General features: G+C 51.4%; 1 protein-coding gene across 7 annotated transcripts in view; it reads left to right on the top strand.

Moving 5' to 3' along the window:
• Positions 1 to 18,442, top strand: part of LOC110492813 (myocardin) — a 195,336-nt gene extending 176,894 nt beyond the window's left edge. For 3 of the 7 annotated variants that reach the window (XM_090201840.1, XM_090201841.1, XM_090201842.1), the window contains 9 exons: positions 13,959 to 14,054; positions 14,176 to 14,474; positions 14,613 to 14,769; positions 14,995 to 15,519; positions 15,662 to 16,162; positions 16,489 to 16,632; positions 16,973 to 17,101; positions 17,461 to 17,518; positions 17,810 to 18,442. In XM_090201840.1, coding sequence (XP_090057966.1) covers positions 13,959 to 14,054; positions 14,176 to 14,474; positions 14,613 to 14,769; positions 14,995 to 15,519; positions 15,662 to 16,162; positions 16,489 to 16,632; positions 16,973 to 17,101; positions 17,461 to 17,518; positions 17,810 to 18,414 — 2,514 coding nt within the window. In that variant the 3' untranslated portion in view covers positions 18,415 to 18,442. The remainder of the gene's footprint in view (positions 1 to 13,958; positions 14,055 to 14,175; positions 14,475 to 14,612; positions 14,770 to 14,994; positions 15,520 to 15,661; positions 16,163 to 16,488; positions 16,633 to 16,972; positions 17,102 to 17,460; positions 17,519 to 17,809) is intronic. The other 4 variants (XM_090201844.1, XM_090201845.1, XM_090201843.1 and 1 more) reach the window with 3 other exon arrangements.
• Positions 18,443 to 22,330: the final 3,888 nt, after the last annotated feature.

The following is a 22,330-nucleotide window of genomic DNA, read 5'->3' as shown; positions in this document are numbered from 1 at the left end:
CCCTAGACAGGTAATCCTCCTCCTCACCAGCCCTAGACAGGTAATCCTCCTCACCAGCCCTAGACAGGTAATCCTCCTCCTCCTCACCAGCCCTAGACAGGTAGTACTCCTCCTCACCAGCCCTAGACAGGTAATCCTCCTCACCAGCCCTAGACAGGTAATCCTCCTCCTCCTCACCAGCCCTAGACAGGTAATACTCCTCCTCACCAGCCCTAGACAGGTAATACTCCTTCTCCTCACCAGCCCTAGACAGGTAATCCTCCTCCTCCTCCTCACCAGCCCTAGACAGGTAATCCTCCTCCTCCTCCTCACCAGCCCTAGACAGGTAATCCTCCTCCTCACCAGCCCTAGACAGGTAATCCTCCTCACCAGCCCTAGACAGGTAATCCTCCTCCTCCTCAGCAGCCCTAGACAGGTAATCCTCCTCAGCAGCCCTAGACAGGTAATACTCCTCCTCACCAGCCCTAGACAGGTAATACTCCTCCTCACCAGCCCTAGACAGGTAATCCTCCTCCTCACCAGCCCTAGACAGGTAATCCTCCTCCTCCTCACCAGCCCTAGACAGGTAATACTCCTCCTCACCAGCCCTAGACAGGTAATACTCCTCCTCCTCCTCACCAGCCCTAGACAGGTAATCCTCCTCCTCCTCCTCACCAGCCCTAGACAGGTAATCCTCCTCCTCACCAGCCCTAGACAGGTAATCCTCCTCACCAGCCCTAGACAGGTAATCCTCCTCCTCCTCAGCAGCCCTAGACAGGTAATCCTCCTCAGCAGCCCTAGACAGGTAATACTCCTCCTCACCAGCCCTAGACAGGTAATACTCCTCCTCACCAGCCCTAGACAGGTAATACTCCTCCTCACCAGCCCTAGACAGGTAATCCTCCTCCTCCTCACCAGCCCTAGACAGGTAATACTCCTCCTCACCAGCCCTAGACAGGTAATACTCCTCCTCCTCCTCACCAGCCCTAGACAGGTAATACTCCTCCTCACCAGCCCTAGACAGGTAATCCTCCTCCTCCTCACCAGCCCTAGACAGGTAATACTCCTCCTCACCAACCCTAGACAGGTAATACTCCTCCTCACCAGCCCTAGACAGGTAATACTCCTCCTCACCAGCCCTAGACAGGTAATCCTCCTCACCAGCCCTAGACAGGTAATCCTCCTCCTCCTCACCAGCCCTAGACAGGTAATACTCCTCCTCACCAGCCCTAGACAGGTAATACTCCTCCTCCTCACCAGCCCTAGACAGGTAATCCTCCTCCTCCTCCTCACCAGCCCTAGACAGGTAATCCTCCTCCTCCTCCTCACCAGCCCTAGACAGGTAATCCTCCTCCTCACCAGCCCTAGACAGGTAATCCTCCTCACCAGCCCTAGACAGGTAATCCTCCTCCTCCTCAGCAGCCCTAGACAGGTAATCCTCCTCAGCAGCCCTAGACAGGTAATACTCCTCCTCACCAGCCCTAGACAGGTAATACTCCTCCTCCTCACCAGCCCTAGACAGGTAATACTCCTCCTCACCAGCCCTAGACAGGTAATCCTCCTCCTCCTCACCAGCCCTAGACAGGTAATAATCCTCCTCACCAGCCCTAGACAGGTAATCCTCCTCCTCCTCACCAGCCCTAGACAGGTAATCCTCCTCCTCCTCACCAGCCCTAGACAGGTAATACTCCTCCTCCTCCTCACCAGCCCTAGACAGGTAATACTCTTCCTCACCAGCCCTAGACAGGTAATCCTCCTCCTCACCAGCCCTAGACAGGTAATACTCCTCATCACCAGCCCTAGACAGGTAATACTCCTCCTCACCAGCCCTAGACAGGTAATCCTCCTCCTCACCAGCCCTAGACAGGTAATACTCCTCCTCACCAGCCCTAGACAGGTAATCCTCCTCACCAGCCCTAGACAGGTAATCCTCCTCCTCCTCACCAGCCCTAGACAGGTAGTACTCCTCCTCACCAGCCCTAGACAGGTAATCCTCCTCACCAGCCCTAGACAGGTAATCCTCCTCCTCCTCACCAGCCCTAGACAGGTAATACTCCTCCTCACCAGCCCTAGACAGGTAATACTCCTCCTCCTCACCAGCCCTAGACAGGTAATCCTCCTCCTCCTCCTCCTCACCAGCCCTAGACAGGTAATCCTCCTCCTCCTCCTCACCAGCCCTAGACAGGTAATCCTCCTCCTCACCAGCCCTAGACAGGTAATCCTCCTCACCAGCCCTAGACAGGTAATCCTCCTCCTCCTCAGCAGCCCTAGACAGGTAATCCTCCTCACCAGCCCTAGACAGGTAATCCTCCTCCTCCTCACCAGCCCTAGACAGGTAATAATCCTCCTCACCAGCCCTAGACAGGTAATCCTCCTCCTCCTCACCAGCCCTAGACAGGTAATCCTCCTCCTCCTCACCAGCCCTAGACAGGTAATACTCCTCCTCCTCCTCACCAGCCCTAGACAGGTAATACTCCTCCTCACCAGCCCTAGACAGGTAATCCTCCTCCTCCTCACCAGCCCTAGACAGGTAATACTCCTCATCACCAGCCCTAGACAGGTAATACTCCTCCTCACCAGCCCTAGACAGGTAATCCTCCTCCTCACCAGCCCTAGACAGGTAATACTCCTCCTCACCAGCCCTAGACAGGTAATCCTCCTCACCAGCCCTAGACAGGTAATCCTCCTCCTCCTCACCAGCCCTAGACAGGTAGTACTCCTCCTCACCAGCCCTAGACAGGTAATCCTCCTCACCAGCCCTAGACAGGTAATCCTCCTCCTCCTCACCAGCCCTAGACAGGTAATACTCCTCCTCACCAGCCCTAGACAGGTAATACTCCTCCTCCTCACCAGCCCTAGACAGGTAATCCTCCTCCTCCTCCTCACCAGCCCTAGACAGGTAATCCTCCTCCTCCTCCTCACCAGCCCTAGACAGGTAATCCTCCTCCTCACCAGCCCTAGACAGGTAATCCTCCTCACCAGCCCTAGACAGGTAATCCTCCTCCTCAGCAGCCCTAGACAGGTAATCCTCCTCAGCAGCCCTAGACAGGTAATACTCCTCCTCACCAGCCCTAGACAGGTAATACTCCTCCTCCTCACCAGCCCTAGACAGGTAATACTCCTCCTCACCAGCCCTAGACAGGTAATCCTCCTCCTCCTCACCAGCCCTAGACAGGTAATAATCCTCCTCACCAGCCCTAGACAGGTAATCCTCCTCCTCCTCACCAGCCCTAGACAGGTAATCCTCCTCCTCCTCACCAGCCCTAGACAGGTAATACTCCTCCTCCTCCTCACCAGCCCTAGACAGGTAATACTCCTCCTCACCAGCCCTAGACAGGTAATCCTCCTCCTCCTCACCAGCCCTAGACAGGTAATACTCCTCATCACCAGCCCTAGACAGGTAATACTCCTCCTCACCAGCCCTAGACAGGTAATCCTCCTCCTCACCAGCCCTAGACAGGTAATACTCCTCCTCACCAGCCCTAGACAGGTAATCCTCCTCACCAGCCCTAGACAGGTAATCCTCCTCCTCCTCACCAGCCCTAGACAGGTAGTACTCCTCCTCACCAGCCCTAGACAGGTAATCCTCCTCACCAGCCCTAGACAGGTAATCCTCCTCCTCCTCACCAGCCCTAGACAGGTAATACTCCTCCTCACCAGCCCTAGACAGGTAATACTCCTCCTCCTCACCAGCCCTAGACAGGTAATCCTCCTCCTCCTCCTCCTCACCAGCCCTAGACAGGTAATCCTCCTCCTCCTCCTCACCAGCCCTAGACAGGTAATCCTCCTCCTCACCAGCCCTAGACAGGTAATCCTCCTCACCAGCCCTAGACAGGTAATCCTCCTCCTCCTCAGCAGCCCTAGACAGGTAATCCTCCTCAGCAGCCCTAGACAGGTAATACTCCTCCTCACCAGCCCTAGACAGGTAATACTCCTCCTCCTCACCAGCCCTAGACAGGTAATACTCCTCCTCACCAGCCCTAGACAGGTAATCCTCCTCCTCCTCACCAGCCCTAGACAGGTAATAATCCTCCTCACCAGCCCTAGACAGGTAATCCTCCTCCTCCTCACCAGCCCTAGACAGGTAATCCTCCTCCTCCTCACCAGCCCTAGACAGGTAATACTCCTCCTCCTCCTCACCAGCCCTAGACAGGTAATACTCCTCCTCACCAGCCCTAGACAGGTAATCCTCCTCCTCCTCACCAGCCCTAGACAGGTAATACTCCTCATCACCAGCCCTAGACAGGTAATACTCCTCCTCACCAGCCCTAGACAGGTAATCCTCCTCCTCACCAGCCCTAGACAGGTAATACTCCTCCTCACCAGCCCTAGACAGGTAATCCTCCTCACCAGCCCTAGACAGGTAATCCTCCTCCTCCTCACCAGCCCTAGACAGGTAGTACTCCTCCTCACCAGCCCTAGACAGGTAATCCTCCTCACCAGCCCTAGACAGGTAATCCTCCTCCTCCTCACCAGCCCTAGACAGGTAATACTCCTCCTCACCAGCCCTAGACAGGTAATACTCCTCCTCCTCACCAGCCCTAGACAGGTAATCCTCCTCCTCCTCACCAGCCCTAGACAGGTAATCCTCCTCCTCCTCCTCACCAGCCCTAGACAGGTAATCCTCCTCCTCACCAGCCCTAGACAGGTAATCCTCCTCACCAGCCCTAGACAGGTAATCCTCCTCCTCCTCAGCAGCCCTAGACAGGTAATCCTCCTCAGCAGCCCTAGACAGGTAATACTCCTCCTCACCAGCCCTAGACAGGTAATACTCCTCCTCCTCTCCAGCCCTAGACAGGTAATACTCCTCCTCCTCACCAGCCCTAGACAGGTAATACTCCTCCTCACCAGCCCTAGACAGGTAATCCTCCTCCTCCTCACCAGCCCTAGACAGGTAATACTCCTCCTCACCAGCCCTAGACAGGTAATACTCCTCCTCACCAGCCCTAGACAGGTAATACTCCTCCTCACCAGCCCTAGACAGGTAATCCTCCTCCTCCTCACCAGCCCTAGACAGGTAATACTCCTCCTCACCAGCCCTAGACAGGTAATACTCCTCCTCACCAGCCCTAGACAGGTAATACTCCTCCTCACCAGCCCTAGACAGGTAATACTCCTCCTCACCAGCCCTAGACAGGTAATCCTCCTCACCAGCCCTAGACATTTAATACTCCTCCTCCTCCTCACCAGCCCTAGACAGGTAATCCTCCTCCTCCTCCTCCTCACCAGCCCTAGACAGGTAATCCTCCTCCTCCTCCTCACCAGCCCTAGACAGGTAATCCTCCTCCTCCTCCTCACCAGCCCTAGACAGGTAATCCTCCTCCTCCTCCTCACCAGCCCTAGACAGGTAATACTCCTCCTCACCAGCCCTAGACAGGTAATCCTCCTCCTCCTCACCAGCCATAGACAGTTAATACTCCTCATCACCAGCCCTAGACAGGTAATACTCCTCCTCACCAGCCCTAGACAGGTAATCCTCCTCCTCACCAGCCCTAGACAGGTAATACTCCTCCTCACCAGCCCTAGACAGGTAATCCTCCTCACCAGCCCTAGACAGGTAATCCTCCTCCTCCTCCTCCTCACCAGCCCTAGACAGGTAATCCTCCTCCTCCTCCTCACCAGCCCTACACAGGTAATCCTCCTCCTCACCAGCCCTAGACAGGTAATCCTCCTCACCAGCCCTAGACAGGTAATCCTCCTCCTCCTCAGCAGCCCTAGACAGGTAATCCTCCTCAGCAGCCCTAGACAGGTAATACTCCTCCTCACCAGCCCTAGACAGGTAATACTCCTCCTCCTCACCAGCCCTAGACAGGTAATACTCCTCCTCACCAGCCCTAGACAGGTAATCCTCCTCCTCCTCACCAGCCCTAGACAGGTAATAATCCTCCTCACCAGCCCTAGACAGGTAATCCTCCTCCTCCTCACCAGCCCTAGACAGGTAATCCTCCTCCTCCTCACCAGCCCTAGACAGGTAATACTCCTCCTCCTCCTCACCAGCCCTAGACAGGTAATACTCCTCCTCACCAGCCCTAGACAGGTAATCCTCCTCCTCCTCACCAGCCCTAGACAGGTAATACTCCTCATCACCAGCCCTAGACAGGTAATACTCCTCCTCACCAGCCCTAGACAGGTAATCCTCCTCCTCACCAGCCCTAGACAGGTAATACTCCTCCTCACCAGCCCTAGACAGGTAATCCTCCTCACCAGCCCTAGACAGGTAATCCTCCTCCTCCTCACCAGCCCTAGACAGGTAGTACTCCTCCTCACCAGCCCTAGACAGGTAATCCTCCTCACCAGCCCTAGACAGGTAATCCTCCTCCTCCTCACCAGCCCTAGACAGGTAATACTCCTCCTCACCAGCCCTAGACAGGTAATACTCCTCCTCCTCACCAGCCCTTGACAGGTAATCCTCCTCCTCCTCCTCACCAGCCCTAGACAGGTAATCCTCCTCCTCCTCCTCACCAGCCCTAGACAGGTAATCCTCCTCCTCCTCCTCACCAGCCCTAGACAGGTAATCCTCCTCCTCACCAGCCCTAGACAGGTAATCCTCCTCACCAGCCCTAGACAGGTAATCCTCCTCCTCCTCAGCAGCCCTAGACAGGTAATCCTCCTCAGCAGCCCTAGACAGGTAATACTCCTCCTCACCAGCCCTAGACAGGTAATACTCCTCCTCCTCACCAGCCCTAGACAGGTAATACTCCTCCTCCTCACCAGCCCTAGACAGGTAATACTCCTCCTCACCAGCCCTAGACAGGTAATCCTCCTCCTCCTCACCAGCCCTAGACAGGTAATACTCCTCCTCACCAGCCCTAGACAGGTAATACTCCTCCTCACCAGCCCTAGACAGGTAATACTCCTCCTCACCAGCCCTAGACAGGTAATCCTCCTCCTCCTCACCAGCCCTAGACAGGTAATACTCCTCCTCACCAGCCCTAGACAGGTAATACTCCTCCTCACCAGCCCTAGACAGGTAATACTCCTCCTCACCAGCCCTAGACAGGTAATCCTCCTCACCAGCCCTAGACATTTAATACTCCTCCTCCTCCTCACCAGCCCTAGACAGGTAATCCTCCTCCTCCTCCTCCTCACCAGCCCTAGACAGGTAATCCTCCTCCTCCTCCTCACCAGCCCTAGACAGGTAATCCTCCTCCTCCTCCTCACCAGCCCTAGACAGGTAATCCTCCTCCTCCTCCTCACCAGCCCTAGACAGGTAATACTCCTCCTCACCAGCCCTAGACAGGTAATCCTCCTCCTCCTCACCAGCCATAGACAGTTAATACTCCTCATCACCAGCCCTAGACAGGTAATACTCCTCCTCACCAGCCCTAGACAGGTAATCCTCCTCCTCACCAGCCCTAGACAGGTAATACTCCTCCTCACCAGCCCTAGACAGGTAATCCTCCTCACCAGCCCTAGACAGGTAATCCTCCTCCTCCTCACCAACCCTAGACAGGTAGTACTCCTCCTCACCAGCCCTAGACAGGTAATCCTCCTCACCAGCCCTAGACAGGTAATCCTCCTCACCAGCCCTAGACAGGTAATCCTCCTCCTCCTCACCAGCCCTAGACAGGTAATACTCCTCCTCACCAGCCCTAGACAGGTAATACTCCTCCTCCTCACCAGCCCTAGACAGGTAATCCTCCTCCTCCTCCTCACCAGCCCTAGACAGGTAATCCTCCTCCTCACCAGCCCTAGACAGGTAATCCTCCTCACCAGCCCTAGACAGGTAATCCTCCTCCTCCTCAGCAGCCCTAGACAGGTAATCCTCCTCAGCAGCCCTAGACAGGTAATACTCCTCCTCACCAGCCCTAGACAGGTAATACTCCTCCTCACCAGCCCTAGACAGGTAATACTCCTCCTCACCAGCCCTAGACAGGTAATCCTCCTCCTCCTCACCAGCCCTAGACAGGTAATACTCCTCCTCACCAGCCCTAGACAGGTAATACTCCTCCTCCTCCTCACCAGCCCTAGACAGGTAATACTCCTCCTCACCAGCCCTAGACAGGTAATCCTCCTCCTCCTCACCAGCCCTAGACAGGTAATACTCCTCCTCACCAGCCCTAGACAGGTAATACTCCTCCTCACCAGCCCTAGACAGGTAATACTCCTCCTCACCAGCCCTAGACAGGTAATACTCCTCCTCCTCCTCACCAGCCCTAGACAGGTAATCCTCCTCACCAGCCCTAGACAGGTAATACTCCTCCTCCTCACCAGCCCTAGACAGGTAATTCTCCTCCTCACCAGCCCTAGACAGGTAATCCTCCTCCTCCTCCTCACCAGCCCTAGACAGGTAATCCTCCTCCTCCTCCTCCTCACCAGCCCTAGACAGGTAATCCTCCTCCTCCTCCTCACCAGCCCTAGACAGGTAATCCTCCTCCTCCTCCTCACCAGCCCTAGACAGGTAATCCTCCTCACCAGCCCTAGACAGGTAATCCTCCTCCTCCTCCTCACCAGCCCTAGACAGGTAATCCTCCTCCTTCTCACCAGCCCTAGACAGGTAATCCTCCTCCTCCTCACCAGCCCTAGACAGGTAATCCTCCTCCTCCTCCTCACCAGCCCTAGACAGGTAATCCTCCTCCTCCTACTCACCAGCCCTAGACAGGTAATCCTCCTCCTCCTCACCAGCCCTAGACAGGTAATCTTCCTCCTCCTCCTACTCACCAGCCCTAGACAGGTAATCCTCCTCCTCCTACTCACCAGCCCTAGACAGGTAATCCTCCTCCTCACCAGCCCTAGACAGGTAATCCTCCTCCTCCTCACCAGCCCTAGACAGGTAATCTTCCTCCTCCTCCTCCTCACCAGCCCTAGACAGGTAATCCTCCTCCTCCTCCTCACCAGCCCTAGACAGGTAATCCTCCTCACCAGCCCTAGACAGGTAATCCTCCTCCTCACCAGCCCTAGACAGGTAATCCTCCTCACCAGCCCTAGAAAGGTAATCCTCCTCCTCCTCCTCACCAGCCCTAGAAAGGTAATACTCCTACTCACCAGCCCTAGACAGGTAATCCTCCTCACCAGCCCTAGACAGGTAATCCTCCTCCTCACCAGCCCTAGACAGGTAATCCTCCTCCTCCTCCTCACCAGCCCTAGACAGGTAATCCTCCTCCTTCTCACCAGCCCTAGACAGGTAATCCTCCTCCTCCTCACCAGCCCTAGACAGGTAATCTTCCTCCTCCTCCTACTCACCAGCCCTAGACAGGTAATCCTCCTCCTCACCAGCCCTAGACAGGTAATCCTCCTCACCAGCCCTAGACAGGTAATCCTCCTCACCAGCCCTAGACAGGTAATCCTCCTCCTCCTCAGCAGCCCTAGACAGGTAATCCTCCTCAGCAGCCCTAGACAGGTAATACTCCTCCTCACCAGCCCTAGACAGGTAATACTCCTCCTCCTCACCAGCCCTATACAGGTAATACTCCTCCTCACCAGCCCTAGACAGGTAATCCTCCTCCTCCTCACCAGCCCTAGACAGGTAATCCTCCTCCTCCTCACCAGCCCTAGACAGGTAATACTCCTCCTCACCAGCCCTAGACAGGTAATACTCCTCCTCACCAGCCCTAGACAGGTAATACTCCTCCTCCTCCTCACCAGCCCTAGACAGGTAATCCTCCTCACCAGCCCTAGACAGGTAATACTCCTCCTCCTCCTCACCAGCCCTAGACAGGTAATTCTCCTCCTCACCAGCCCTAGACAGGTAATCCTCCTCCTCCTCCTCACCAGCCCTAGACAGGTAATCCTCCTCCTCCTCCTCACCAGCCCTAGACAGGTAATCCTCCTCCTCCTCCTCCTCACCAGCCCTAGACAGGTAATCCTCCTCCTCCTCCTCACCAGCCCTAGACAGGTAATCCTCCTCCTCCTCCTCACCAGCCCTAGACAGGTAATCCTCCTCCTCCTCCTCACCAGCCCTAGACAGGTAATCCTCCTCGCCAGCCCTAGACAGGTAATCCTCCTCACCAGCCCTAGACAGGTAATCCTCCTCCTCCTCCTCACCAGCCCTAGACAGGTAATCCTCCTCCTTCTCACCAGCCCTAGACAGGTAATCCTCCTCCTCCTCACCAGCCCTAGACAGGTAATCCTCCTCCTCCTCCTCACCAGCCCTAGACAGGTAATCCTCCTCCTCCTCCTCACCAGCCCTAGAAAGGTAATACTCCTACTCACCAGCCCTAGACAGGTAATCCTCCTCACCAGCCCTAGACAGGTAATCCTCCTCCTCACCAGCCCTAGACAGGTAATCCTCCTCACCAGCCCTAGAAAGGTAATCCTCCTCCTCCTCCTCACCAGCCCTAGAAAGGTAATACTCCTACTCACCAGCCCTAGACAGGTAATCCTCCTCACCAGCCCTATACAGGTAATCCTCCTCCTCACCAGCCCTAGACAGGTAATCCTCCTCCTCCTCCTCACCAGCCCTAGACAGGTAATCCTCCTCCTTCTCACCAGCCCTTGACAGGTAATCCTCCTCCTCCTCACCAGCCCTAGACAGGTAATCTTCCTCCTCCTCCTACTCACCAGCCCTAGACAGGTAATCCTCCTCCTCACCAGCCCTAGACAGGTAATCCTCCTCACCAGCCCTAGACAGGTAATCCTCCTCACCAGCCCTAGACAGGTAATCCTCCTCCTCCTCAGCAGCCCTAGACAGGTAATCCTCCTCAGCAGCCCTAGACAGGTAATACTCCTCCTCACCAGCCCTAGACAGGTAATACTCCTCCTCCTCACCAGCCCTAGACAGGTAATACTCCTCCTCACCAGCCCTAGACAGGTAATCCTCCTCCTCCTCACCAGCCCTAGACAGGTAATCCTCCTCCTCCTCACCAGCCCTAGACAGGTAATACTCCTCCTCACCAGCCCTAGACAGGTAATACTCCTCCTCACCAGCCCTAGACAGGTAATACTCCTCCTCACCAGCCCTAGACAGGTAATACTCCTCCTCCTCCTCACCAGCCCTAGACAGGTAATCCTCCTCACCAGCCCTAGACAGGTAATACTCCTCCTCCTCCTCACCAGCCCTAGACAGGTAATTCTCCTCCTCACCAGCCCTAGACAGGTAATCCTCCTCCTCCTCCTCACCAGCCCTAGACAGGTAATCCTCCTCCTCCTCCTCACCAGCCATAGACAGGTAATCCTCCTCCTCCTCCTCCTCACCAGCCCTAGACAGGTAATCCTCCTCCTCCTCCTCACCAGCCCTAGACAGGTAATCCTCCTCCTCCTCCTCACCAGCCCTAGACAGGTAATCCTCCTCCTCCTCCTCACCAGCCCTAGACAGGTAATCCTCCTCACCAGCCCTAGACTGGTAATCCTCCTCACCAGCCCTAGACAGGTAATCCTCCTCCTCCTCCTCACCAGCCCTAGACAGGTAATCCTCCTCCTTCTCACCAGCCCTAGACAGGTAATCCTCCTCCTCCTCACCAGCCCTAGACAGGTAATCCTCCTCCTCCTCCTCACCAGCCCTAGACAGGTAATCCTCCTCCTCCTACTCACCAGCCCTAGACAGGTAATCCTCCTCCTCCTCACCAGCCCTAGACAGGTAATCTTCCTCCTCCTCCTACTCACCAGCCCTAGACAGGTAATCCTCCTCCTCCTACTCACCAGCCCTAGACAGGTAATCCTCCTCCTCACCAGCCCTAGACAGGTAATCCTCCTCCTCCTCACCAGCCCTAGACAGGTAATCTTCCTCCTCCTCCTACTCACCAGCCCTAGACAGGTAATCCTCCTCCTCCTCCTCACCAGCCCTAGAAAGGTAATACTCCTACTCACCAGCCCTTGACAGGTAATCCTCCTCACCAGCCCTAGACAGGTAATCCTCCTCCTCACCAGCCCTAGACAGGTAATCCTCCTCACCAGCCCTAGAAAGGTAATCCTCCTCCTCCTCCTCACCAGCCCTAGAAAGGTAATACTCCTACTCACCAGCCCTAGACAGGTAATCCTCCTCACCAGCCCTAGACAGGTAATCCTCCTCCTCACCAGCCCTAGACAGGTAATCCTCCTCCTCCTCCTCACCAGCCCTAGACAGGTAATCCTCCTCCTTCTCACCAGCCCTAGACAGGTAATCCTCCTCCTCCTCACCAGCCCTAGACAGGTAATCTTCCTCCTCCTCCTACTCACCAGCCCTAGACAGGTAATCCTCCTCCTCACCAGCCCTAGACAGGTAATCCTCCTCACCAGCCCTAGACAGGTAATCTTCCTCCTCCTCCTACTCACCAGCCCTAGACAGGTAATCCTCCTCCTCACCAGCCCTAGACAGGTAATACTCCTCCTCACCAGCCCTAGACAGGTAATACTCCTCCTCCTCACCAGCCCTAGACAGGTAATCTTCCTCCTCCTCCTCACCAGCCCTAGACAGGTAATACTCCTCCTCCTCACCAGCCCTAGACAGGTAATCTTCCTCCTCCTCCTCCTCACCAGCCCTAGACAGGTAATACTCCTCCTCCTCACCAGCCCTAGACAGGTAATACTCCTCCTCCTCACCAGCCCTAGACAGGTAATCTTCCTCCTCCTCCTCCTCACCAGCCCTAGACAGGTAATACTCCTCCTCCTCACCAGCCCTAGACAGGTAATACTCCTCCTCCTCCTCCTCACCAGCCCTAGACAGGTAATACTCCTCCTCCTCACCAGCCCTAGACAGGTAATCTTCCTCCTCCTCCTCCTCACCAGCCCTAGACAGGTAATCCTCCTCCTCCTCACCAGCCCTAGACAGGTAATCCTCCTCCTCCTCACCAGCCCTAGACAGGTAATCCTCCTCACCAGCCCTAGACAGGTAATCCTCCTCACCAGCCCTAGACAGGTAATCCTCCTCCTCCTCCTCACCAGCCCTAGACAGGTAATCCTCCTCCTCCTCACCAGCCCTAGACAGGTAATCCTCCTCACCAGCCCTAGACAGGTAATCCTCCTCACCAGCCCTAGACAGGTAATCCTCCTCCTCCTCCTCACCAGCCCTAGACAGGTAATCTTCCTCCTCCTCCTCCTCACCAGCCCTAGACAGGTAATCTTCCTCCTCCTCCTCCTCACCAGCCCTAGACAGGTAATCCTCCTCCTCACCAGCCCTAGACAGGTAATACTCCTCCTCCTCACCAGCCCTAGACAGGTAATCTTCCTCCTCCTCCTCACCAGCCCTAGACAGGTAATCTTCCTCCTCCTCCTCCTCACCAGCCCTAGACAGGTAATCTTCCTCCTCCTCCTCCTCACCAGCCCTAGACAGGTAATACTTCCCTCCTGTGGTGGCTGGGAGAACTGCAGCATCCTACCCAAGGGTTCTCTAGTGACCGTTGGAACGTGAGTGACTGCTCTTTTCACATTTCACATTCCTCCCTGCCAGTTAGTCTGTCTCACACAGACACAGTGTGTTGCTGGCTACTGCTTCCTGTGTTTTATCATCTGTGACTCCCTGCATTCCACACCCCTCTCCTCACTCTCACTTTGTGGACAGAGATGATGACATCGTTCCCAACAGTCAATAGAAGTTTCTGCCATAAACGGTTTGCTTATTTAACCGAAAGTCAGCTTGGACTTAGTACTCCGTTCCTATTTTCAAATGTCAACAATTTTGTTCATTTTTTTATTTGGGTTGTCTTTGAATTCGTCTTGTTTTCAGGTTGGCCAACCAATGAATGTAGTTGGCATTTTCTGCATGAATGTCTATTTTCAAATGTCAACAATTTTGTTCATTTTCTTCAATAATTTAATTTATTTGGGTTGTCTTTGAATTCGTCTTGTTGTTTTTAGGTTGGCCAACCAATGAATGTAGTTGGCATAGCTAGTAGACACTATAGTATCTTGTTGTGTTTTCTAGGTAGCTAGCTAGTGGACACTATAGTTTCTTGTCGTTTTCTTGGTAGCTAGCTACTATAGTCTATTGTTATGTTTAGGTAGCTTAGCTAGCTAGTAGCTAGACACTATAGTCTCTTGTTGTGTTTTCTAGGTAGCTACTTAGTCGCTGGCATTTTCTGCATTAATGTCTTTCTACTGACTCCCTGGCTGTCTTTGTGTTCCAGGGGTGTCAGAACAGAGACCCGTCTGATCAGAGCCAGGAAGATGGCTTGTCTGTGGCTAACGATAGGCAGTCTGCAGCCCCACCGGCCGTAGTGAACGTAGGAACAGACCTTATACTTTCATAAACCTGTTTATAGACGATGCATCCCATGAGAAAACATCAACTTGTATTGGATTTAATAGTATGTTCCTCACTATTTCTCCCATTTGATTCTACAGTCTAAGACCCCAGACAAGAACCGCCACAAAAAGCCCAAAGACGTGAAGCCTAAGGTGAAGAAGCTGAAGTACCACCAGTACATTCCTCCGGACCAGAAGGCCGAGAAGTCCCCCCCTCCCATGGACTCGGCCTATACCAGGCTCCTGCAGCAACAACAGCTCTTCCTACAGCTGCAGATCCTCAGCCAACAGAAACATGCACACACACAGTACACACACTCCCGACATCCCCAACACACACAGCAACGCCAGCATAGCTTCAACTACCAGCCTCTGCACCAGCCGGCCCTAGCCCAGAAGTGAGTACCTCGGATAGGGAGTGGTCTAACCCTAACCCCATGTCTCAGATCTGGCCTTCAATTTACTAAATGTTGCATAATATTGTTGCCTTTTTTGATGTTTATCTCCCAGAGATCTTCTGTTTCGCCTATCTGTAGACAATCCAGTGAGCAGCTGATGGTGTGTACCTCGAGTGTTCCTACTAACACAGTCAACAGTAGCTCCTTGTCTTCAGTGAAGACCACATACTCCGGTCAAACCAACGTCTCATCAGTCAAACCTGCTCCTCTCCCACCTAACCTGGATGACCTGAAGGTAGGTACTCTCTCTCTCTCCGTAGAGTGAGGGAAATATTCCTTAGTACAAGTTGGAAAGAGAACTCACATACTGTTTTTTCTCTCTCTCCATCCCTCTCTCGCTCTCCCCCTCCTTCCCTCTCTTCCTCCTCTATCCCTCCTCTCTCTCTCCTCTATCCCTCCTCTCTCTTCTCTCCCTCTCTCTCTCTCTCTCTCTCTCTCTCTCTCGCTCTCCATCCAACAGGTGTCAGAGCTCAGACAGCAGCTGCGTATCCGGGGCATGCCAGTCTCAGGAACCAAGATGGCCCTCATCGAGAGACTCTGCCCCTTCAAGGACCACACCTCAAGCCCCTCCCATTCAGGCTCCAATGACATCACCACGATCACCTTCCCTGTCACCCCCACGGGGTCCCTGTCCTCCTACCAGTCCCCCTCCTCCTCCAGCACCCTCTCCCAGGGCGGGTATTATCCCTACCCCAGCACTTCCTCCACCCCACCCATATCCCCCGCTTCCTCAGACCTCTCCCTCAGCGGCTCACTCCCAGACAGCTTCAGCGGCATGCCCATGTCCTCCTCGCCACTGTTTTGCACCCAGCCGTCCCCAGGCCAGCTCAGCGCTGAGGAAGGCCAGGGGGGAGGGGGTTTGAGCGGGGTAGGACTGCAGGGAGGGGAGGTTGGAGGAATGGAACGGGAGAAGGATAAGATTTTGGTGGAAAAACAGAAAGTGATTGAGGAGCTGACGTGGAAGTTGCACCAGGAACAGAGACAGGTGGGTAAACCACACCTACTGTTAACAGCCTGTTGTTCAACTGCTGACCTACTGTTAACAGCCTGTTGTTCAACAGCTGACCTACTGTTAACAGCCTGTTGTTCAACAGCTGACCTACTGTTAACAGCCTGTTGTTCAACAGGTGGAGGAGCTCAAGATGCAGCTGCACAAGAGGAAGCGTTGCCATGGCGCTACACAGGAGGGTGTCCTGGCTACATCCCAGCCCCACCACCTTCCCCTCCAGCAATCCCCGTCCCTGATGGGGCAGCACTTCTTTGGGGTGACAGTCAAGCAGGAGCCCATGTCCCTCTCCTCCAGCTGCCCCTTCTCCTCCCCCAAGCACCTAAAGAGTCCTCCAGGAAGCTGCATGGAGGAGATGGGCCATTGCGGTGCCTCCCTGCCCAGTATGGGGGGCCCTAATGGGCCACGATGCCTGGACCAGACCCCCTCCTCTGGAAGTCCCTCAGGCATGTGTGCCTTCCTGAGTCCCCAGTGCTCTCCTGAAGACTCGCCCATTACCAAGAAGTCCAACAGCCCCCAGCCTTCCTCCCCCAACAACCCCTACCTGCTGTCACTGCCGCTGGGCAGAGACAGGTGCAGCCAGCCCCTCAACCAGGCCAGCACCAGGCCCTGCAACATGCAGGTATGCCTTAGGCAGTACGTTTGTTATGAGGTAAACACCCTTTATATTGTTTGTTGTGACTCTATTCTCAGGGGTCATGATCAGGGGCGCAACTTTGGTTTTAGAAGTGGGGAGGGGGACATTTTCCAGTCGGATATACACTTCAAAAAGTCTACCTGATTCCCTGGAGGCGTCCGCATGGTCCTAAAGCACACCGCTGCCACGTTTTTGTATCACATTCCAATGATAAAACTCGGGGTGGGGGGCAAGAATTCAATTTCTGAATGTGGGGGGAGACATGCCCCATGCGCCCTTGGTCGTGATAGTCATGTCTGCTCTCCTAACAGATTCACCGGAAGAATGAAGGTCAGGCTGTAAACTGCTCCTATCCCTCTGACCAGAGAGGGCTTCAGTCAGCGCTCCCCAACTCAGCAGACAACAGCCTGAACCACAGGGTCAACCTTAAGTCCAAGAACCCAAATATGCAGCAGGTGAGAGCTTTTCTTCTGTCTGAACTTGGTCTGTGGCGGATTTACGTGGTTATGTGTCACATATCCACCCATCACATTTCTGCCTTCCATTCATGTGTTGCTTCTCTCTAAAACTTCCATCTTGAGGTTCATGATACTCTTCACAACTCAATATTTTGAGAAAGATGAAGCTGTTCCCAGCTGTTCCCTCCCACTATATCCTTTTGAGCTTAGAGATAAAATTTTCTCAGTAACTCCACAACTTTTTTTAAGCATCTTGTTTTTTTAATCAGGATTCGTAGATTAATGTTTCTTACACTAAATCAAATCAGTAATACAACCTTTTTCGCCTTTCATATAGATACCTATATTGCCCTGTCCCCGGCCTGTTGGCCAAAAGTGCCCGGTCTCGTCCCCCGCCTTCTGTAGCTCAGATTCAGCAGCATCCGACTCTAGGCAGCCCCCTTGCTATGAGGATGCAGTCAAGCAGGTAAACTAAATGATACACCAAACTCTGCTCCTGATCATGGCTGGCCAACGCTTTTTGTTTCATTGTTGTAACCTCCGAGGCGTCCTCTCTGTCTCTCTTTCTCTCTCTCTCTCCATCCATCCATCCATCCATCCATCCATCCATCCATCACATTGCACCCGTGACCAAGTTTGACTGTTTCTTCAGAGCTGACTGCTGTGTGGTTGTTTTATGTAGAGTTGTGGTTGCCGACAGCAATAACATCAATAGTATATCCATATTACAATCATAATCTTTGGACTGGGTCTAAAGAATTGATAAAAAGCACAAATGTAACAAGTCTTAATAACATTTGTATTCTTTATTTTTTTATTTTTTAGCAACTGACCAGAAGTCAGCAGATGGATGAGCTTCTGGATGTGCTCATAGAGAGTGGAGGTGGGTGAACTGAATCAGTCTCAAAATGTGTGTGATGTATGGGCAATTGTGTAGTCTTAGAAATTGGGTAGCGACATAGCTGTCAGTGCATGTTGTTGCTATGGTTACCAATGACTAATGGCTTAGTAACTGCAGCAATTTAGTCCCGCCTTCATAAGGTACTAGTCAGTTTGCCTGCCTACGCACCATCCATCACCCCTTAGTTAAGTAAATCCAGATTTCCTTCTTACATGGGTATTAAATCACACTCTGTGCTGTGACTCCCCCTCCCCCCATCCTCTTCTCTTCAAGAGATACCAGCTAACGCCAGAGAAGAGAGGGAGAGGTCCTCTGTAACCAAAGTTGTGCCTCACATTACAGTGTCCCCTGGAACCACCGACCTTGCCGACCCAAAGTTCCACCGAAGACACTATGAACACCTGTCCCCCTCCCAGCTCAATTACGACCGCACAGCCAATCACATTGCAGACAGCCACCTGGAGACCCTGCTGGGAAGCCCTCTAGGCCGAGGGGGTGAGGTCGCCCTTCTCAAGATGGTCGCAGAGGAATCAGGGCAGGGAGAGGAGGGGGATATTGGACTAGAGGGCTACCCCGGTCCGAACCACCACCACCAGGACAAACTGCTCTCCAACAGGGGCCTCATGGAAACCCCAACACCTCTATCTCCCATCCACTCCAAAGTGACGTCTGTGGCCGAGGTGCAGGGGATGGTCGGCATGACTTTTAGCGAGTCGCCGTGGGAGACGATGGAATGGCTGGACCTGACGCCCCCGAGCTTGGCTACGGGATTCAGCTCTGTCCCTCCCACCGGATCAAGCATCTTCAACACAGAGTTCCTGGACGTTACAGACATCAACCTGAATACAGCCATGGACCTTCATCTAGAGCACTGGTGAAACACCGGAGACTAGCAACCTACAAAAATAACAACATTTTATTAATTCAGCAGACTCTCTTTTCCAGAGTGACTTACAGGAGCAATTAGGTGCCTTGCTCTGAATTTTCACCGAGTCGGCTCAGGGATTCAAACCAGCAACCTTTTGGTTACTGGCCTTACGCTCTTAACCGGCGGGCTACCTGCCAGCCCCCAACACAGCAGGATACATGCTAGCTACTTGGAAAACACAACAATAAACTATAGTGTCTACTAGCTAGCTCCCTAGAAAACACAACAAGAAACTATAGTGTCTATTAGCTAGTACCTAGAAAACACAACAAGAAACTATAGTGTCTACTAGCTAGCTACCTCTAAAACAGAACAAGAAACGAGTGTCTACTAGCTAGCTACCTAGAAAACGCATCAATAGACTCGTGTCTAGCTACCTAGAAAACACAAGAGACTGTTGTCTACTAGCTAGCTACCTAGAAAACACAACAGGAAACTATAGTGTCTACTAGCTAGCTACCCAGAAAACACAATAGACTGTAGTGTCTACTAGCTAGCTACGTATAAAACACAACAAGAAACTATGGTGTCTACTAGCTAGCTACCTAGAAAACACAACAAGAGACTAGTGTCTAGCTACTAGCTAGCTACCTAGAAAACACAACAAGAGACTATAGTGTCTAGCTACTACCTAGCTACCTAGAAAACACATCAATAGACTCGTGTCTAGCTACTAGCTAGCTACCTAGAAAACACAACAAGAAACTATAATGTCTACTAGCTAGCTACCTAGAAAACACAACAAGAGACTATAGTGTCTACTAGCTAGCTACCTAGAAAACACAATAGACTGTAGCGTCTCCTAGCTAGCGACGTATAAAACACAACAAGAAACTATGGTGTCTACTAGCTAGCTACCTAGGAAACACAACAAGAAACTATAGTGTCTAGTTACTAGCTAGTTAAGCTACCTAAATACAACAAGAGACTATAGTGTCTAGCTACTAGCTAGCTACCTAGAAAACACATCAAGAGACTATAGTGTCTAGCTACTAGCTAGCTAAGCTACCTAAACATAACAATAGATTATAGTAGCTAGCTACCAAGAAAACAACAAGATACTATAGTCTACTAGCTAGCTACCTAGAAAACTCAACAAGATACTATAGTGTCTACTAGCTAGCTACCTAGAAAACACAAGAGACTAAGGTAAACTCAACCCATTCCGTACAAATGTGCGCAACCGCGACATTCAAAAGAGGCTGCAAAGAAAACTAATGGGACTGTAACGAATGTGTTTACTTCAAAATCGGGGGTGTGAACTAGGTTTCTATTCAAGTGTTGATCGACATGGTAACGGCTCTATAATATTGGAGAAAAGTTTAAATAACGGACCCTCCGTTACATCGTGACGTGTCATGTCGTAACGTACAGCACGCATAAAGCTACTATTTCTGTTTTACAATCTCTCTCCACCAGGTGTAGCACTTCTCTCATCGTTTAAAAACAAGACAGGGATGGGGGTAAGGGGGGGATACCTAGTCATTTTTTGCGTCGTCACTGTAAGCGATCACGATTCTCAAAAAAACCTGTTTACCTCTAAGATCACTTTAAAACCGCCCTAAAAACCCGATTCAAATTCGACACAAACCTTCAAATAGGTATGTAATGACATATTATATAAACTCTTTATAGTGTTTTATTGACATTTTAGAGGCGATAAGGTGATACCTTGGACAGATTGAGTGGGGGGAAAAGCCATTTTCCCACACGACATCTCTCCTTCTCACTATCACGCATTAGTTTCACTTCCCCACCCGCCAAAGACCCGAAGGAGCTGCCTTCTTGAATCATGCAGAAATGGGCAGCATTGAGGTCATGTCATTGATTGTGTTGGAAAGGGGAGAAATTGTGTTTTACAATGGTATTGACATTACAGTTGATCTGGAAGTATTACATTTTTGGAGCGCTAAAATAAGGTCAATTGTACGGACCAAGGCGATGTACAAACGTGAGTGAGATTACATTAGTTACTAGCTAGCTAACGTAAACTTGCGTAAACTCGTACATCGCCTTGGTCCGTACAATTGCTCGTATTTTAGCACCCAAAAATGTAATACTTCCAGATCAACTGTAATGTCAATACCATTGTAAAGCACAATTTCTCCCCTTTCCAACAGAATCAATGACATGACCTCCACGCTGCCCGTTTCTGCATAATTCAAGCAGGCAATGAGCTCCTTCGGGTCTTTTTAAAAATGGCGGGTGGGGAAGTGAAACTAATGCGTGATAGTGAGAAGGAGAGATGTCGTGTGGGAAAATGGCTATTTGAAGGTTTGTGTTGAATTTGAATCGGGTTTTTAGGGCGGTGCTAAAGTGATCTTAGAAGTAAACAGCAGCTTTGAGAATGATGATCGCATGCAATGACGACGCAAAAAATGACTAGGTATCCCACCCTTACCCCCGTCCCTGTCCATTTCTTGTTTCTAAAGGATGAGAGAAGTGCTACACCTGGTGGAGAGAGATTGTAAGACAGAAATAGTAGCTTTATGCGTGCTGTACGTTACGACATGACACGTCACGATGTAACGGAGGGTCCGTTATTTAAACTTTTCTCCAATATTATAGAGCCGTTACCATGTCGATCAACGCTTGAATAGAAACCAAGTTCACACCCCCGATTTTGAAGTCAACACAGTCGCTACAGTCCCATTCGTTTTCTTTGTAGCCTAGTTTGAATGTTGCGGTTGCGCACATTTGTACGGAATGGGGTGAGTTTATGTTACCTAGAAAACACAACAAGATACTATAGTGTCTAGCTAGCAAGTTACCTAGAAAACACAACAAGATACTATAGTGTCTAGCTAGCAAGTTACCTAGAAAACACAACAAGATACTATAGTGTCTAGCTAGCAAGTTACCTAGAAAACACAACAAGATACTATAGTGTCTAGCTAGCAAGTTACCTAGAAAACACAACAAGATACTATAGTGTCTAGCTAGCAAGTTACCTAGAAAAAGACACAGAAGGAAACCAGTTAGCAAAATAAAATAGCTAGAGACAAAATATTGACCAGCAACCAAAGACCAGCTGAATAAATCTCGCCAAATTTGCCCTGGATACCAAAACCTGCTTCCAGGTAAATTTTACAATGGGATTTACCAAAGAACCACAAGCAGGGTCGCGGCCCGGCAAAGTGCTATACAATAAGCAGTCACCGGGTGCTGTTTGAAATGATCATTGTCTTCTTGGACAATGATGCGCACAACTCTAAAAGCAGTATGACTCTGGATAGATCCAACAATGATGTTAATTTAAATGAATACTACGGCCCCCCCAAAAAAATATTACAACGTTGCCTTAAGAAATCTATAGAATATATGCAAGTAGTTTCGTACAGTTTTAAGTAATATGGCACCTAGACTTGAAGATACATATTTTGACAATCAATGTGTTATTTGTGAACAGTGAGTTTTTGTTTTTATTACTGGAAACCAAAAGGAGATGATGACAAAACGGATTTGGATGACATCGAATGCCACATTTGTAAATATTATATTGTTCGTGACGGAGACAAGTTGAGGTCTGGATATTTGTCTGTGGTGTGGGAGAGAACACTTTAGAAACTATCACATAATCAAATGTGTCATTTTAGTTTGTCGTTTGATATTTGCTATGTAAATATTTTAAATCTCACATTTTGCACCTTGATTAGCATAGATTATTGGCACACTTTGCTTAAACCTAGAATGTATTTGCAGTGAAAGAAAGTTCCATGCAAGTGTTTGGTATGTTTTTTTTCTCACACTTTACTAGTGGATTTATTTACAATATAATAATATGAAGACTAAATATGTACCTTTAGTGTGGAAAACCCCTTTGTCTCAGTTTCGATAAAAGTGTCTTCAGATGCAGAAATGCATGG

Source organism: Oncorhynchus mykiss, chromosome 16 (assembly GCF_057628025.1).
Source record: "Oncorhynchus mykiss isolate SJ-2025 chromosome 16, ASM5762802v1, whole genome shotgun sequence".
NCBI lineage: Eukaryota > Metazoa > Chordata > Actinopteri > Salmoniformes > Salmonidae > Oncorhynchus > Oncorhynchus mykiss.
Note: the sequence above shows the minus strand (reverse complement) of the source record. Positions and strands in the feature narration are given on the sequence as shown.